Source organism: Rutilus rutilus (genome assembly GCF_951802725.1).
Source record: "Rutilus rutilus genome assembly, chromosome: 15".
Taxonomy (NCBI): domain Eukaryota; kingdom Metazoa; phylum Chordata; class Actinopteri; order Cypriniformes; family Leuciscidae; genus Rutilus; species Rutilus rutilus.
In genome coordinates this window covers 6801790-6820894 of record NC_140220.1, presented here as the reverse complement: position 1 = coordinate 6820894, position 19105 = coordinate 6801790, and the positions used below count along the sequence as shown (strand labels likewise).

General features: G+C 37.1%; 1 protein-coding gene across 1 annotated transcript in view; it reads right to left on the bottom strand.

Moving 5' to 3' along the window:
* The window catches only part of runx2b (RUNX family transcription factor 2b), a gene marked incomplete at its 5' end in the record, with an annotated part of 35057 nt that extends 17398 nt beyond the window's left edge, over positions 1–17659 (bottom strand). Inside the window, 3 exons of the mRNA XM_084433202.1 lie at positions 12870–12974; positions 15646–15802; positions 17381–17659. Of these exons, the coding sequence (XP_084289328.1) occupies positions 12870–12974; positions 15646–15802; positions 17381–17659 (541 nt within the window). The remainder of the gene's footprint in view (positions 1–12869; positions 12975–15645; positions 15803–17380) is intronic.
* Between the last annotated feature and the right edge of the window lie 1446 nt (positions 17660–19105).

The window sequence follows — 19105 nt, the reverse complement described above, 5'->3', positions numbered from 1 at the left end:
AGTATCTGTACTTTACTTGAGTATTCTTTTTTCTGGAAACTTTTTACTTTAACTTCCCTACATTTGAAAGACAAATATCGTACTTTTTACTCCACAACAATTCTGTCAAAATCCTTGAGTAGAAAGTAGTAACGTCAGTCAGGGGATGATTTTGGTTTTAGGGGTTGCATTTTGGTTGGAAATGAAAGTCGGGTTGACGTTGGTTTCTGACGTCAACCCGATTTTCATTTTCAACCACAATACAACGTCTGTCCAACGTTGAAGATTAACGTCAATCTGACGTTGGATTCTGACATCAACCTGATTTTCATTTTCAACGTTGGGTTTTGTCTTCTAAATGCGAATTTTGTCATTGTTTTGGAGCACACTAGCTCATAGATAACAGTAAGGCAAACATATTCATACTAAAAGCCAAAAAACTTTAAATAGGGCACTATTTGAGGGAACAGCCATTTGGGTGTCCGAAACCATTGTGGACGTTATTGAGTGCACTTATTCAATCTCACATTCAATCCCACTACTGGAACTGTGTTCTAGAAATAAATGTGATATTAATATGAGGGTAGGCATAGATTCAGAGGCATAAGGTACTGTAAGTATTACATACAACAATGCAACAATAATAAAACAATGCATTGACATTTACTTTTTACTTTGTACTTTTACTTAAGTAAAAATCGGTCTTTCCAACTTTTACTTGTAACGGAGTAATATTTGACTAGTAGTATCTGTACTTTTCACTCAAGTAAGGAAGGTGTGTAGGCCTACTTTGTCCACCTCTGACTGCGGCAGTCTCGACATTACAAATTACTTGTGAGGAGGGTTGTCAGACATTCCGGTATTTAAAAAAAAGGATCAGCATTTTTGCAGTACGAGTAGTACCGGTATATTCAGTACCTGATGATAGACGCTGTTTTCAAACGCTCTCTGAGCGTCAAAGGTTTCTATTTACGGCATGTTTTTACAAGCGTTGAGCATTGTAGCCAATCACAATCATATCTGTTGAGTGCATGAACGAAATAGCCAATCAGAGAGGCTAGTCAGTAGTGATTAGTTAGAATCCACTTAAAAACGCACAAGGTTTTGTTTTGTTTAACGTGAGCAGTGTAAATAATGTAAATAAGAGATTCATTGTACAATTAAAACAGCTTTTTTATTATAACAGGAGTTTTCACAAGATAGCAGAATTCAGCGAGCTTGTGCTTTAGAGATTGACAGCCTTGCTGCGTTCACACTGCAGGGCTTAAAGGGATACTCCACTTTTTTCGGAAATATGCTCATTTTACAACTCCCCCAGAGGTAAACAGTTGAGTTTTACCGTTTTAGAATCCATTCAGCCGAACTCCGGGTCTGACGGTACCACTTTTAGCATAGCTTAGCATAGATCATTGATTCTGATGAGTCCAGTAGCATTTCTTTCAAAATGACCAAAGAGTTTCAATATTTTTCCTATTTAAAACTTGACTCTTCTGTAGTTAAACCGTGTACCAAGATCGACGGAAAATGAAAAGTTGCGATTTTCTAAGCCTATATGGCTAGGAACTATACTCTCATTCCGGCGTAATAATCAAGGAACTGTGTGGCTGTACCATGGGTGCAGCAGGCGTAATGATATGACGCAGCGCCTGAAAATAGTCCCCAGCTCGGTAACTTCTTCCAACGTGACCGGGACTAAGTTTGTCTAACCTATTAGACCTATTTTCAGGCGCTGCGTCATATCACTACGCCTGCTGCACTCATGGTACAGCCGCACAGTTCCTTGATTATTACGCTGGAATGAGAGTAGTTCCTAGTCATATAGGCTTAGAAAATCGCAACTTTTCATTTTCCGTCGATCTTAGTACACGGTTTAACTACAGAAGAGTCAAGTTTTAAATAGGAAAAATATTGAAACTCTTTGGTCATTTTGAAAGAAATGCTACTGGACTCATCAGATTCAATGATCTATGCTAAGCTATGCTAAAAGTGGTACCGTCAGACCCGGAGTTCGGCTGAATGGATTCTAAAACGGTAAAACTCAACTGTTTACCTCTGGGGGAGTTGTAAAATGAGCATATTTCCGAAAAAAGTGGAGTATCCCTTTAATGCTCAATTCCGATTTTTTGAAAAAATTCGATTTTTTTGCAAGGCCGTTCACATTTCCAATTAAATGCGACCTTTTGTGATCTCCTGTGTGAACGTGAAATGACCCAGAAGTGACCCGCATGCGCAAAAGAGTACTCAACGGTCAACGACGTCACTTGTTGTTTGCGGAAGTAGCTAAACTTCAACCAGAGAACTTCAACTAACTGTGATTCACTCACACACACACACACACACACACACACAACACACGAGCGCGCGCAGCGACCGTTACACAAGAGCCAGACAGCAGCCGCTGACCTATCTAATATCAGCACAAATAAGTTAACATAACGTTAGTCTACTCTTATTCACATTGGATATACTGTATAATGATGGTGGCCGTGGGCTTTTATTTATTTATTTAATTAACGGGCTCGTCGAGGTCGACCCGTTCGGCAGATTTACCTCAGTTTTCAAACCAACGACTACTTCAACGCAGACTTATGACGTTTGTCGCGTATCAATGACGTGCGGGTCGGATACATGCGACCTGGCCGTTCAGACTGAAGTCGCATTTCAAAAGATCGGATACGTATCGGATTTGGACCACATACCCAAGTGGCCTGGGTCGCATTTGAAAAGATCGGATCTGTGTCGTGCAGACTGTCATGAAAAGATCAGATACAGGTCGCATAGGGGCAAAAAAATCTGAATTGGGTCGTTTCAGCCTGCAGTGTGAACGTAGCCAAAATGGGACAAAAATAAGTTCTTAATTCAACAGTTTTTGCTCTGGTACCGAAATTGGTACAGAGAACCGCCAAAAAATTACTTGTATTGGTGCCGACTACTGAAATGTTGGTACCTTGACAACACTACTTGTGTGTAAATTAAATCAATGGTATAATAATGTCAAAATTATCCAGAAAAGCACCAAAGAATACAAATGCAAAATACAAACTTACAGATATTAATTGATATGCATGTATTCTTGTGGATTTGTTGCTGTTTTAATTTGATAATTAGTGGCTGGAACACAGATTTTCCATGCCTACTTTTTGGGAGCATTTTTCAAAATTGTATTGAGAACGAACCCCTGCTTAAATTAGGGCTTCAAGACACTTTCAGGATCCAGAAAATAACTTAGTGACATAGAGTAAAGGAATGAGCACAAGGACATCATCTGTATGAGGAGATGTATTTAAGAGAGCCAGGAAACCAGATGAAATCACTGCTGGAGGGAAAGTCCCAAAAATTCCTGTCATCCCCCAGCCAGAGGAGTGAGATTTTCGATAGCTAGCACTTCCCTGTCCAATCACAGAGCGGAAGCGCTAACACATTCATTCCAGATGTTTAAATGGCCCTGTGGGATGTGGCCCAGTCTCCAGCTGACACAGATCTTATCTCAGGTTGAGAATCACAGAGCAAAGAGAATTATAATGGAGTAATTCCTGTTTTCAGGCTTCCTTTGATGACAGGGGAGTCTGTATGGCCACATCAACTGATCCAAGAACAATTGATGAAAAAAACGAAATGAGTGTGAAATATATGATCCAAGGGTTTTTGGACTACTCGAAGAACAGCATGAAAGGCTGTTTGGACAAGGAAATCTAAACAAACACTGATGATCCGATAACGTATTCCGATGGTAATGAGCAATGGACACAGGAACTGATGAATTTAGGACACAGTCAGTGTCAATTAAACTGTGATTGCAGGGAGATGCAAGCAAAATGCCAAATGTCGACTAAATAAATAAAATTTAAATGTTTTTTTTTTTATATATATATAATAATATAAATATATAATATAAATAACTATTTATTTTAATTCATTAAAATTGAATAAAATATAAATTATATATATACTTTTTTATCGGAAACTGTGATACACTACCATTCAAAAGTCAATTTCTTTTGCTTTTTAATTAATTTCTAAATGCTGTTCATTGAACTTTCTATTCATCAAAAAATCCAAAAAAAAAAAAAAAAAAAAAATCAGTTCCCACAAAAATATTAAGCAGCAAAAAATGTTTTCCACATTGATAATAATAAGAACCATTATTAATAATTGAGCATCAATAATAACTGATAATAATTGAGCAGTACTACAAACCACACCCCCTACAATGAAACCTTCAATGTCCGAATATCCGAGCACTTCCCTCTTGAATCGCCGATGTCGGCTGCATCCGAAATCCCATACTTCCCAGTATGTGACAAAAGAGGTATGTCTGAATTCACATTACTAAAAGAGTACAGGCAAAAAGTACCCGGGCGACCTACTTTCGGTGAGATTCTGAAGTGTGCGTACGACGGACACTTTACTATCCCATGAGGCCCTGGTAGAGGATTTGTGAATGGCAGTGAGGTAACACAACTGACGCTGGTCGGTCACATGGTAGGACCAAATTACATTCATACTAGACACATTCATACTATAGAAAATACTTTTTTTAGCGGTCGTTAAGTAATTACTTATTCAAAATAAGTACCTAAGGTAGTATGCGACTATCATTACTAGTACCGCTCTTCTTCTACTACACTCCTCACTTTTTAGGCTTCACTATCGCCACCTAGTGATAAGGCATTGAGATCGTATTATATAGATCACCAGATGCTGTAATTGTAGTGGGTAGGTTTTTAGCTAATTACCATGAGTCTGTATTAATTTGATTGTGTAACTGATTTTGTTTTACTCATAGCTATAATTTCATACTTCATTAGATTCCGAAGCAATATAACTTAGCCTTACAAACCTAACAGAAAACATAAAATAATTTACTTCAAAAATCGTTTTAGTCAATGACATCCACGCTTGTTTCTTCGCATGTGGTGTAGATTGTAGTAGGCATAACTGGCAAGGAAATGGTATATATATATATGATTAGAAAATGATACCATCTGTCTCCGTCGGTGATGCCGCTTCTCCCAAAACAAATATTCGTATATGACATCACTACCTGTGGGCGAGGACACTGCAAATTTCCCCCAAAACATCTGCTGAACGTCATTGAAACATTCGACAGGGAATGTTTTAGACATCTTACAGATCTCGCATCGAATAGACATCCGGACGATGCACATACACTAGTTGGGGCGGCCCGGAAATTATGGAAATTCATCACCGGCCGTCATCAACAGGGTTTTTGAGAAAGTCAGCGGAAGAACGGAATAAACTGGAAAAGAAAATCGGAGAAAAAGAGAAGGGAAGGAGAAAAAGGAAAGTGGGAGGAAAAAGCCAGGCTGTTGTGGAGTGTTGCCAGGTGTCTGTGTGGTCTTTACATTTCAGCATTTAGGAGGAAAGCCAAGCAGGGAAGGGGTACAGACACACACACACAGGGCCCTCAGCCCTTTTCAAACCGCAGGCACACTTCTTCATCACCTCCATGCGGATATGAAAGCAGTGTGACTCGGAACAGGGCGCCATCAGTATTTCTCGACTCCTAATGATGCAGCACTGATATACGCAGCAACTATCCAAACCAGACGCAAACACACACAACCTCGGTGGTTGGCACCTTCACACACAGTCTGAACGGATCGAGCCTGCGGTTCTGGTTTTCTCTTCTTCTCCTCTCTTGTTTTGGTTGGGTTTATGTGAGCAGTTCCCATTGTAAACTTAACTCGCCCCTAAGTGACGCCTCTGCTAAGTGAAACCGACTTCTTTTTACATTCATTGTAAGCTTAAATAATGTCTATCAGTCTTGTGTGGTCTGTTTTGAAAGGAGTGCCGCGCGACGCGCCAACTCTGGCTCTTTTTTTACTGTAATATCAGCTGCTGTTATTGCTAAGGATAAATTATTATCCCCTTTCAACTTGTTGATGTGTGAGATTGTCAAAACAACGAGACTCGTGTCAGATTTAGGATTTTAGCTTCAAGCAAATTCACTTGAAAGGAGATTTTGAGCAGATTTACTTGCGGTCTCTGTGACTTCTAACAGTTGTGCTGTTTGACTGCTGTGATTGAGCTGTGGAAAGACAAAGATGCATAGCACACTTCCTATAGGTGTTACACAGAGTGACAGTCTAACACTGAATCCATAATTACACTGGGCCCCCAGCGCAGGTATGTTAGTTTAACCAACTCCACCCCGACTATTAGATCAAATGACGCTTAATGAGTGCTATTAGACACACAACCCCCCCAAACACACACAGAAGTTGGGTTTCCATGTTGTATGGGGACTTTCCATAGGCATAATTATATTTATACTGTACAAACTGTGTATTCTATCATCTACCCCTACCCCTAAACACAACCCTCACAGAAAACCTTCTGCATTTTTACATTTAAAATGTCTTTTTTTATTTTTTTATGGGATTTTCCATAAACATAATAATTTGTATACTGTATATTCTATCCCCTTACACTAACCCTACCCATCACAAAAAACGTTCTGCATTTTTACATTTAAAAAAAAATCACTTAGTATGATTTACAAGCCGTTTTCCTCATGGAGACCAAAAAATGTCCCCACAAGGACAAGGATTTCGGATATTGCCGACATTTTGTCCCCATAATGTAGGGTTTACCAGGAAAAACACACACTAATGTTGGGTGTCCATGTTTACCGGGGACTTTCCATAGACATAATGATCTTTATACTGTACAAACTATATACTCTATCCTTACTCTAACATAGAAAACCTGAATTTCTGCCTTAAAAAAAAAAAAAGGAGTGGGGACCAAAAAAAAAAAAAAAAAATTGGACAAGGAATTTTCTTCTAAAGCCTGGAACTCGCAATATCAACATCATGGGTATGATTCCGAAGGAACAGACATTTCATAAAGCGAAAGATAGAAAAAGCACAATGTATTGCAAACATACACATTATATTGCATTGCTGGAATTATTAAGGCATAGTTTGAAGTAACCAATAAAATCTGTTTTTAATTTGATCCCTCTTTTTCCTGGAGTCAACTGTACGAGGAACACACATGCTGAAGTGCTTCTGAAATCACACCATTTCTGTGCATGTCTTATTTATTGGAATCGCTTTCTTATGCAATGTTTTTCAAACATCATATAATATATCATAAAAATATTTTACAAATCATAGAAATTAATACTTTTATTCGGCAAGGACACATTAAATTGATCAAAAGTGACAGACTTTTAAGAAACTATTTTTAAAATAAATGCTGTTCTTTTGAACTCTCTATTCATCAGAAATTCCTGAAAAATTCCTGTTTTCAACTGATAATAATCATAAATGTTTCTTGAGCAGCAAATCAGCATATTAGAATGATTTCTGAAGGATCATGTGACACTGAAGACTGGAGTAATGATGCTGAAAATCCAGCTTTGCATCACAGGAATACATTACATTTTAAAATATTTTAAAATTGAAAACAGTTATTTAAATTCTAATCATATTTCTGTTTAATATTACTTTTAAAGTAATATAACTTTTTATTACTATTAAAATGTATGTAAAATATAACTGTTTTAACAATATTTTTGATCCAGCAAATCTAGCCTTTGTGAGCATCAAAAATCATGAAAACATTTTTTTACCAACCCCAAACTTTTGAACAGTAGTGTATACTGTATATATACAAATATTTTTACTTTTTCTGAGTTATTTTTATTGGAAGAAATAGAGTGCAAAGGTGTCCAGCAAATTAATACATTAAGAAACATTGACCTTGCAACTTAAAAACGATAGAAAGGCAGCCATTTAGCAGCTTTGACATATCCATGACTCTCATTCCTTCAATAACCTTTAAAATAACAAAAAACACTCTCTCCATAATTCAATTCAAATGTTAGGACAGCATGCACTGTTTTGATACAACTGCAATAAAAAACAGGTGTATGGACTTGAGCTGAGCACTTCTGGCTAAGAGAAAACCCCATGTGTGAGCCAATCAAGAAGCAAACTCACTGAGAGACGTCTGTCACAGAGAAACACTCAACGCTCTCGTTGTCTAGCGCTTTCCTGGCCCTATTGATTCACAGTTCATATGGCACCCATCAGGATCTATTAAATACACAAACACATTAATACGCTTCCTGTACTGGATATCAACCTCAGAATGAGGCCTGTGTGGTGGACGAGGAAAAACACGACCCAAACGAGCATTACAGCCACCTGCGCTGGACATAATGAGGATATTTGGACTGAAATAATAATAAGTTGATGTACAAAAACATGTTACAGTTATTTCTATGATTCTCAAAAAATATAAACACATAGAGATGTTCCGTCAGGACACTCTGACAGCACACTGTAGGCATTGTCTGAACGTTCGAGACGGGCCTCTTCCCAAATTACCCGCTCATTAACGCCAATTTGAGGTTTAATGAGGCAGAATTGTAAATGAGCCGTTCTTCGATAAAATCAGTGCGAAATGTGAAATTATTAAGAGGGCATATGTGATTAGTCTCATAGCGAACCCATGGACATCTGCACATGCTCAGAGCGCAGGTGATGTTTGACCAATACTCTGCGCATTTATTTCTGGGTTCATTTGTTTCCGTGTCTCTGCTTAAATGATGCCGTAGCTGTATGTGTTGCATGACTGCTCTCTCTTTTAATAGCAGTAAGTGTTTAGAATATTCCCAAACACCAGCAAAGTTCTTGTACAGTAGATGTTTCAAGACTTTGGTATTTAAACTGTGTCTATACTGGCTGCGTCTGAAAGCTCATCTGAAAATGCCTCGCTGCCCTATCAGGCAATGACTTGACATGTAGGCTGTGTCCGAAATCACACCCTATACCTCTAAATAGGGCTCTATTTGAGGGGACAGCCATTTGTAGTGGTGTCCTAAACCATAGTGGACGTTACCGAGTGCACTCATTCAATCCCACAATGCACCGCAATAACAAGTGTACAACAAATGTATGCTCAACAGCAAGAGAATACCCATAATGCACTGTGTTGAATGAATTCCCGCGTCTCACCAGAAGATGGCGTCGCAGCTGAATCATCCATCCATCCATTTTCCGAACCATTTGTCCAATGTGGCTATAGTGTAATATCATACAGGTGTAAATTCCTTTTTTCTTGATTATAAGATTGTTTAATTAAGATTTATGCATGCTAGTTTCCATGACAGAGATCAAGATAAATCTTTTCATGGTAATTTGCTAAGTTTTAAAAGATTATTAAACAGTAAGCACTAAAATTGGCAGCCTATATCGGCGCAGTCAGTTTCCGAATTCACTCACTCGTTTTCATTCACTTCTCCAAGTGGACTATAATAGTGGAGTAATATAGGGAATAGTGAATGAGGGTATATGGGGCGATTTTGAACACAGCCGTAGTGTTTGCGCGTGAAGGCACCTCACAAAACTATAGTCATTTTTCACTATAATTGACATTTAAAGTGGGAAAAGTAGGTCAAAAATGTACATTTACACACGAACTGAACACCAACCGCAATTTTCAGACGTCCATATTTATTTTTTTATCTCAGCTGTCACAGAATGGGGACACACAGGATTGTGGGATATCAAAGGCAGTGAAGGATACATCTACGCTGCCTTCAAAAATACATCAGATGGCAGATTCTCAGTAGACAGGATGTGACACGATCATTGTATTCGGACGTGCCTTGTTGCCTTACTACCTGCCACTGTCTTCAGAAAAATATGGCATATTACCCAATTTTGGGGAAAAAAGAAGTGCAAAAGTTACATGTAGCTCTCCGTGTTAGTCACATGACCTCATCACATTGCATGTTCAATTCAGGCAAGTGGTGTCCAGTTACCAGTTGCTGTCAATTACACATTCAATAATAGTTAAAAATGCATAACTATATCAATTGATAAAATTGACATTAAAGGACAAATACTTTTTAAAAAACCCAACTGACTATTTATTGATATATAGCCCCTAAAATATAGAATATAAATAAATATACACACTTCTGTTCAAAAGTTTAGGGCCAGTAAAAAAAAAAAATTAAATTAAATTGATCAAAAGTGACAGTAAAGACTATATCATTACCAAAAAAAATATATATATATTTCAAATACATTTTCTTTTGAACTTTCTATTTCAAAGAATCCTGACCGGAATGTATGATGGTTTCCACAAAAATATTAAGCAGCACAACTGTTTTCAATATTGATAATAATAAATAAAAAAAGTTATTTTAACAACTGTGGCTGAAAAGGAAAGGTCAAGTTGGGACACAATATTGCACACAGTATTTACTGTTCTGGTAAATGTATTTATCAAGGTATTCTATACGCATACAGAAAATCGGCATATTATGCACAATATACATACTATATACACTGCAGCAAAAGTAATAGTATGTTAGTATGCTATTTCAGTATACAACAACAACACACTGCATTTATTACTGAATCCCACAATGCATTACACTTTAACTTCCATTTCTAGTGTGATGAATGAACTGGTGACATCAACCACAATTTTTAACATGCCAAGAAAAAAAAATATCATGGAAGTCAATGGCTACTGTCAACTCTCTGGTTACCAACATTCTTCTAAATATCTTCTTTTGTGTTCAACAGAAGAAAGAAACTCATACAGGTTTGGCACAACATGAGGGCAGAATTTTCATTTTTGGGTGAACTATCCCTTAACACTGCATACTGTTTCACATACTTCTTTAAAACTAATAATAAGCAGTACACAGACAATACTGTGCAACATATGCACTAAACTTTAAAACTGTGAAATGTGAAATCTTTCGGTCTATCAGAGACGTGGTTGCAACCTGACAGCATATTGTAAGCCGAGACAGGAGCTTTCCAATATCAGATCAGCGCTACACAAAAAGCCACCCGTAAAAGAGCCTTTCATCTGTTCCTACGCACAATAACACGGCCTGCAAGCCTTTCAAAAACTTCACTTATAGATAAGGCAGAAATAGAGGAAGTCTTCAACATCAAAGACGAGGCCTGTAGTTGCTAGAGGCCATTGTAATACAATGAAGAATCAAGACCATATACAGCCTCTAAATACTAGTACCATATGTGTTCATTGAGAATAGTCTGAAAGTCAGAGAGAAAAAGAGAGGCAGAAATGTTGTTAGGGATGTGATAGGCTTGATTTCTAAGCCAAGACGAAAGTATATATTTTTCATAATAAAGTAAAACAGCTGCTTGCCAGACCAGTTGGCACTGACAGATGTAGTAGATTTTTTTTTTCTCGCAGTTTTATAAGTGCCATTAAAACAAGCTGATGCAAGCACAATGTTACCGCGGTAGAACCTCTGTGCAGACACTAACCCAACGCTCAGACAGACAGCTGATTAAGATAACACTGACGGACCAGCCGGCTACCAGAAACAACTTGCAAAAGTGTGAATTCTCTATAGTCAAAATGAACTGTTTACTTTGTTGGTGCAAAATTCGTTGCAGTGTTTCCCACAGGAGTTTATGTTGGAGAGAAAAAAAAGAATTATACACTAAAAATAAGTAAGTAGTAATACATATTCATTAATCATTCATCATAATAAATATTATTTTATAACATACATATTATTAAAATAATATTTTAAGGTAATTTAAACATTCATAACTAAATAAAATGTTTAAATATGTATATAAATATACATTTTTTATTTAATATTTGAAGATTACACAGACCAAAAAGTAATAATAATTGGAAAAACATGCACTGATGAATTGTTCACACTATTAATATTAATATCTGTCTTATAATAAATGCAATTTTAATATATAAATATATATAAAATATACCAATTTTGATTCATGTTGACTTTAAAACGATCACAACAAAACTCTAAATGTCTGTTGTGTATATATATCTTTATCTATATGTAACATGTCATATAAACAACTTTTTTCAGTGGACTCATTTTTAAATATTTTCATGGTTTCAATAACCTTACAAACTTTTCTAGCTTTCTAAAAGTACTCTTCACAGTAATGGCTCTCGACACAGGGTGACACTTGATTTAAGGTACACTGTACTAACTCGAATAAGTACTGAGTAATATTAATTAACTACATGTACTTACTATAGAGTTACAGTTAGGGTTAGAGTTTGGTTTTGGGTTAGTTGCTTGTAATTACTGTTATTAATAGTAAGTAACGTGTAACTATGCCACCTTAAAATAAAGTGTTACCGGACACAATAATCTGCAGTTCAGTAAGTTAGACTAACGATTCAGTGAGGAAGTGAGTTGTCTGACTGATTCAATCCAATGACTCCAGTGTTTGATTCAAAATGATTCACCAATTGGCTCAACTGATTCATTGCAAAGAACCAAATCTAGTGATTCGTTCATGAATTGGAGTGCACATGCTACGTGAACTTTTTCCTCTCTCGTCACATTCAAGATGTTTCACAACTTTGCGAAAGCATTCAATTATTCCACTGAATATCCCATTTCTCTCAGAAATTATAGTATATATATATATCCAATGAATTCAGCATTAGTCACGGAAGGGATTGTGGTACTTATTTTTAAACATAAAACTGAAAAACTCCTAACTATATTTGTATGTTAAACAGAAAATATGAAAAAGTACCACAATCCCTTCCATGACTAATGCTGACTTCATTGGATATATACTGAATACGTATTTCCCAATAGTAATAGCAATCCTGAACCCAAGTCTCCAGTCTGTTCAAAGCTAAATTAAAGCCATCAATCTGTCTGCCCTGAGAGAATTTCTTCGGCAATGATTTCACGACGAACCGATTGAGGCAGAAATCAGAAAATAAATAAATCATGCACGAATGACCGCAAGCCTTTGATGAGGTGCGATTGCGGCCCAACAGAGAGGTGGACGTGATGACAGGCCTCGTGGATGTGGTTAGTCACAGCCGTATGTAATATAAGGTGTACTCACTCCTGGGCTCCCGCGGTCCGTCCACCGTGACCTTAATGGCTCTGTGGTAAGTGGCCACTTGCGGTGGGTTTGTGAATACTGTAATCGTCAGGGTGAAGCTCTTCCCTGTGCAAACACAGAAACATTGAAGGGCTTTACTCAGTGTCAAAGCAAGACTGAGCTCCTTGAGTTTATAATCCGGGGATATTTAAAGATTTGAGCAATAATGACGTCAGCATCGTTTTGTACTACTTTTCGTTGCTCTCAGAACATGAACAGGACAGTGGGCTGCTGGGAAATCGCGCGACGCTAAACTGTGGCATCGGCAATCTAGACAGCTCACTTCCCTAAACGCTGTTTCCAGACAATTTGTGCTCTCTGGTGGTTTAATACGGGGGAACAAGGGATTAACATGACGCTCCAATGGTTCCTACTCATGAATGCCCCTGGTTTGCTGGGGAGACAGGAAGTAGTGGGTGGAATACTTTGGCAACGATGGGAAACAGCTGGCAAGACGCGTGGAATCTCAGCAGCACAGATCTGCTGACAGTGAATTCATAAGACTCGTGATCATAAAATTGAATTAAATACGACCAAGTGGCTCTCATAATGTAACAATTATTTGAATACAATATGTCATCGTGCCCTGGGATCTAATAAATCAAAAATAAAATAAAATAAATCTCCAAGTGTCAAAAATCATGAAGCTTCATTTATATTTAATCTTTTTATGGAGTGTACAAGTTTTAAACTGAATTTAGTGAAGTTTATCTGCAGGTTAGTCTGTCTAAATATAGAACTTCAATTCAACTAAACCAGTGGTGTAAGTTTGGGGGCGTGGCTATCTTTATTTATTTTATTTTTATTTCACCCATATGGATTTCAAAAATAGTCTTCGTTAACGCGTTTTAAGCCAAGAAAGAATCCAGCCAGCTATGAGGTGAATCATAATATTGCAAACTTTGATTTCGAAGCAAAACTATATTTGAAAAAATAAAAAGGTTGTTAAATTTAACGGCTTTAATGAATGAAAAAACTACAAAAGCATTGTGAACAGCATAAAAATATAAAAATATAAAAACTACTCATTTAAAAATGTTGATTATATATATAAAAACAATATATTTGAAGTTTAATGCACACTTTGCATTTACGTATATGCAGACTCAAGATTGAATTACGTCATTCATAGTACTTCATGGGAGTGGGCGGAGCTAAAGAGCTCTTTTGGCGAGTTTTGCTTGTGGCCACTCTCTGATTGGTGGAATTTTCTGTACAGCATCATGGCTAATGTAGTTTTTCACCATGATTGTAAAAAAAAAAAAAAAAAACTGAAATAAGGCAGGCTGACGGCTTCAACAGAAACAAATACTATTGATTAACAACCTCATAGCTCACGGTAATGCTAATAAACGGTAACGCACGGTAAGGTTAATAAATTATCGTTATTTCCCAATGGAGAAAATGAAAGGCTTTTTTAAGAATCATTATTTTTACAATTTCATTCAGTGATTCTAAAAGCACAGAATTGAATGCTTTACCCTTAAAAAATAATCTGAGCAATATGCAAAATTCTCCAACACACAAAAGACGATGGCATGAGAAACCTTAGTGCAGAACGCACACAGACCTGTAATTTAATGAGTGCATTCTTACCGCCAATGTGGTGATGTGGTTTCACAACGGTGTTGGCTCGTAACTGATAGCTCAGTACACAGACTGACTATAATTATTCTAAGAATGTCATGTGTCCCTGTTTGACCGCGTGCCTCTGTTACCAAATCTCCCTGGAGGATTTCTCCACATGACATTGTGCAAGTGTAGATAAACACAAAATGATTAAGCTTAATAGAAAAACGCATGGTGTGATCATATAATCTGGAATATGGTAAGCCTGTGTAAACAGGAGTCAACTTGTATAAAGTGCATTGTTTGGACAAGCTTGAAATTAAGTTTCTCACGATGTTCAGAACCTTATGATGTAAAAGTTATTGTATAATACTTTCAATTAATTTTGTAGCTAAATATAAATGGGTCCTACGTATCAATTGTGTCCTGTAATTGGGACACTAATCTTTAAATTTATCTCCTGCTAGATACTCTCATTTTTTGCTGATATATAGGTCATAGCTAGCTAGGAGAACGTGGTGAGTGCTTTGACTGCATTTTAATAAAAAAAAATTAATCGCAAAATTGAATGAGTTGGGCCAAATAGTGAAGGAAAGCCTCAACAAGTGTCCAGTGTGAGCACCTTTAATACGGTTTAAAAGGATGATTTGTTTACCATACATGATTCTAGCACTTTCATGTTTGGTTATGTCATGATTTGATAGCTACCAATATTCTACAGACCCCCAAAAGGGACATGGTGAAGAAAAAAATATATACAGTATGAGATTGGAGGAAAAATGACTTGGCAAAGCTTTTGCATTCCCTTGCAAATGTTTTGTGTTCCCCTGAGAAACTTTGCGTTCGCTCGCAAATGCAAAATCGCAAAGAACCCAAAAGTTTCTTGGGGGAACACAAACATTTTGCGAGAGTCTTATTATTTTTTCATCTTTTTATTTTTTTCCATCACCATGTCCCCCTCAGGGGATCCGTAATACATGAAAGCGGTAATAATAAAAAAGGTGTGGCCAAACTTTTGAATGACAGTTAAGCTCATTTTTAATTTTCTGCACAAATGCAAACCACCCTGGATATGAATACATTCCCAATGTAAACCTGCACGATAAGGGATTTTAATCATTTCAACAATCCGAAAAGCATCTAAACATTTCTCAAAAAGTGGACTGACCTCTTCCGCTTCGGCCCACAAAGCGCAGGTCGTTGAAGCGGGCCACCTGGTTTTTCATAACTCCTGAGGCATTCCTGAGCTCAGCTGAATAATTCTCATCATTCCCAGCCATCACTGTGACCACCGTCCCATCAGCCACCTCTCCCAGGGCCACCACCTGCGGACAGAACCATGATGCAACGGTTCAAACAGTGCATGTGCGCAGATGCAAGATGTTCTGTTCAGCAGCTTCTTCAGAAAGCTCATGTGATTCTGATTATTATTTAATAGCAGGATTTCATGCAAACAAATGAACATATTTATGCAGATTTAACATGAAAAGAAAATAATCATTATTGTTTTATAAAAATGTACGAATTCAAATTTTAAAGGGATAGTTCACACAAAAACGAAAATTCACAATCATGTTGTTCTAAACCTGTAGGAGTTTCTTTTTGTCTGTTGAACACAAAAGAAGATCATTTAAAGAATGTTGGTAACCATACAGTTTTTGGTCCCCATTTACTTCCATAGTATTTTTGGAAGTCAACTGTTTGGCCACCAACATTTTTCTAAATATCTTCTTGTGTGTTCAACAGAAGAAAGAAACGCATACAGGTTTGGAACAACTTGAGCGTGAGTAAGTAATGACAATATTTTCATTTTTGGGTGAACTATCCATTTAACTTTTAATGCATTTGGCTTTTAATGCACGATTGAAGCTGTCTAAAAAGCAGCTGGCATAAAATAATAAATATGATTTATTAAATCATTTGTTGCATGTCGTGCTTGTGTGACAATCTATCATTATCGTTAATAAACATTTTAAAATGCAGTTTACATCAGACGGCATTTATTAGTTCAGTGAGTACATGAATCAGCATATTGCACCTAAAGCAATATATTTGCATATGATCTTGGAATTGTATTTCATCATTACTAATCTAGCTACTAATCTGGCAATTCCCTAATAGCTAACCACACCTGCACAGGCCTGACTATAAACACCAGCCGAGAGGAATGATTCTGCCACAGGCCAGAATTAGACATCAAACAGTGAATAATGCCAGAGCAATGTCATTATTTCTTATTAAATGAAGCTTTGTTCCAGTAAAGTCTATTTTGTTATTAAGGGAGAAAATTGCTGTTCACACACTCTTACTAGAGTATAAATAGTACAAAGGCACGATTCAGACTACTGACACAGTAACTATCTGTGACAAATTGACAAAATAGACACATTCAGCAAAACTGACTGAAATTAATACAATTATATGAAGTATTATTTTTTTTGTATAAATTTAAGCTGATGGGTCATTAGGGACAGCAAAGAAATAATTATTATAAATATTAACAATTAAAATAAAAGTAATCTCGATCTCTATAGCACATGCTACACTTAAAATCTAAAAGGCACTTTGCAAAATATTTTGGTATATTATGTATTAGGCCTAATAATGCCGTTTAAATATGTTTTATTAAATTAAGACGTCATATTACTGTAATTATGTTCTTATTTCTCAGTGCAGTCAGAAGTGTTAAACCTGCATAGAAAATTTGACATGCACAAGCTTCAATTTTCACTTGACAAAGTTACGCAGACCTAAAAACTAACACAACAATCGTCCAAACACTTTACATTACATCCAGTGTCCATGTTACACAGTTAGAACATGTCACTCTAATAAATGACTATTTACGCAGTCATAAAGACTAACGCATTTTCCAAGATGCATATTTAAAAACAAGTTCTTACCTTAAACGCAACCGGTAGGGTTTTATTACACCTCCAATGAGAAGGCAAGACCGAGCAGAGAAAGTTTGGACTGTCGGTCCGGACCAGTTCAGCGGGGTGGTCGGCGATGATCTCGGCCATGGAGCGGTTCTCTTGCGCGCGGAGTCTCGGCACCACCGCGCTGTCCTGGTGCTGCTGCTGCTGCTGCTGCTGTCCTGCGCTCGGGTTCACATCATTCATCTTCACCGACACCGGCGGACTGAACCTCCGGCCGACGCTGGGATCTACGGGAATGCGCATCACAACAGTCGAAATTAGCCGAAAACGAACGTATGTCCTCTGGTTGCGTGTGAGGAGCGCCGTCAGTCCCTCTCCGTGCGCTCAGCGCTGCAGTCTGATGAGTTTGGGAAGTGCTGCGGGTTACACACACACTCAACCAGACTTCAATTGGCGCTTTGCGCTCAGTCGTCATTAACTACGTTTCCTGTATTAAAAGGCGCTTAATTCGCCGCCACAAGGTGAATGTGCACGGTTTGGTCAGGTCTCTGAAAAACTTTTAAGATTGTATGAATCTTATCACAGCAGATTAGACAAATTGTCTAAAAAACTAATCAGAAAACGTGTTAGCAGCGGCACTAGAGCGCGCTGGCACGCAATTGCTTTCAGTGCTTATAAAGACGTAGTGCAGTACAGACAGTCGGATTTCATTGCATATTAACAGTATCTGTTAGATAATAATAAATATAAGGCGATGTTTTGTCTCTGGTGTCAGTGAAGTTCTCTCTAATAGCGCTCCCTGGAGAGCGCAGGATCAAATTAAGCTTTAAGGATGAAAAGAGCTCAGGAGGCGAAATGTTTGTTGCTTCCAATGTGGTTGGTCTTTGAAGACAGGGATTTCTCTTTTTTGTGGTTCATATAGTTCCAGCATCATGCAATCATTAAAGTGATGCCAATCAAACACGTGATGTCCCGATCACATCAGAAAATTTCAACTGTACACCGATCATGTAGATCTTTAGTCTATAACTCTGCCTGTGAGAGTTTAAAACTGCATTGCTATTATCATTTATATCGGAATGGAAATTGTCTCTGTGGGTCCTGAATAGATTCAATTACTGCATTGTGAAAATATCACATCATTTTTATGTTTTCCTTGAAACCAGTCGCAGAAAGGACATTATTAAATTAGGCTAGGTCCTTTTTCTATATGCAAAATGGCAATGGAATTTGCATGCATAAATTAATTAAACCACACATGGTGATTACAAGAAGAACTTCACAATATGGACTTATATTGAATATGTTGTGTTTTTTTAGACACTGATTTTTTTTTTTTTAATTATGGTTAGAATTCAGAAAGTACTGATTTTCCCTTTATATATATCAGTATCTGCTGTCACGTGTCTTAATAAAGTCAACATTTCTACATAAAGTCGATTATACAGGCACATAATTTAATGTCTTGACTACAATTTTAACTATTATAGACCAGGAAAAACACATTGACCTTTTGTGACAACATGCCCCAATAACCATGTTGTCACAACAGAACCTGCCATTAATATTCAAGCAAAATTAAACAGTAATACAATTCATTTAACAGTAAAAATGAACATAAAATATTTCATTATTGTTTTGGCTGACAAATAATATAATATTAACATTTAAAAATACACGTGACATCTATTATTAAAAGAAACGGACTCCGATCCAAAAAAGAAGTTTAATTAAAGAAAAAGTTACACT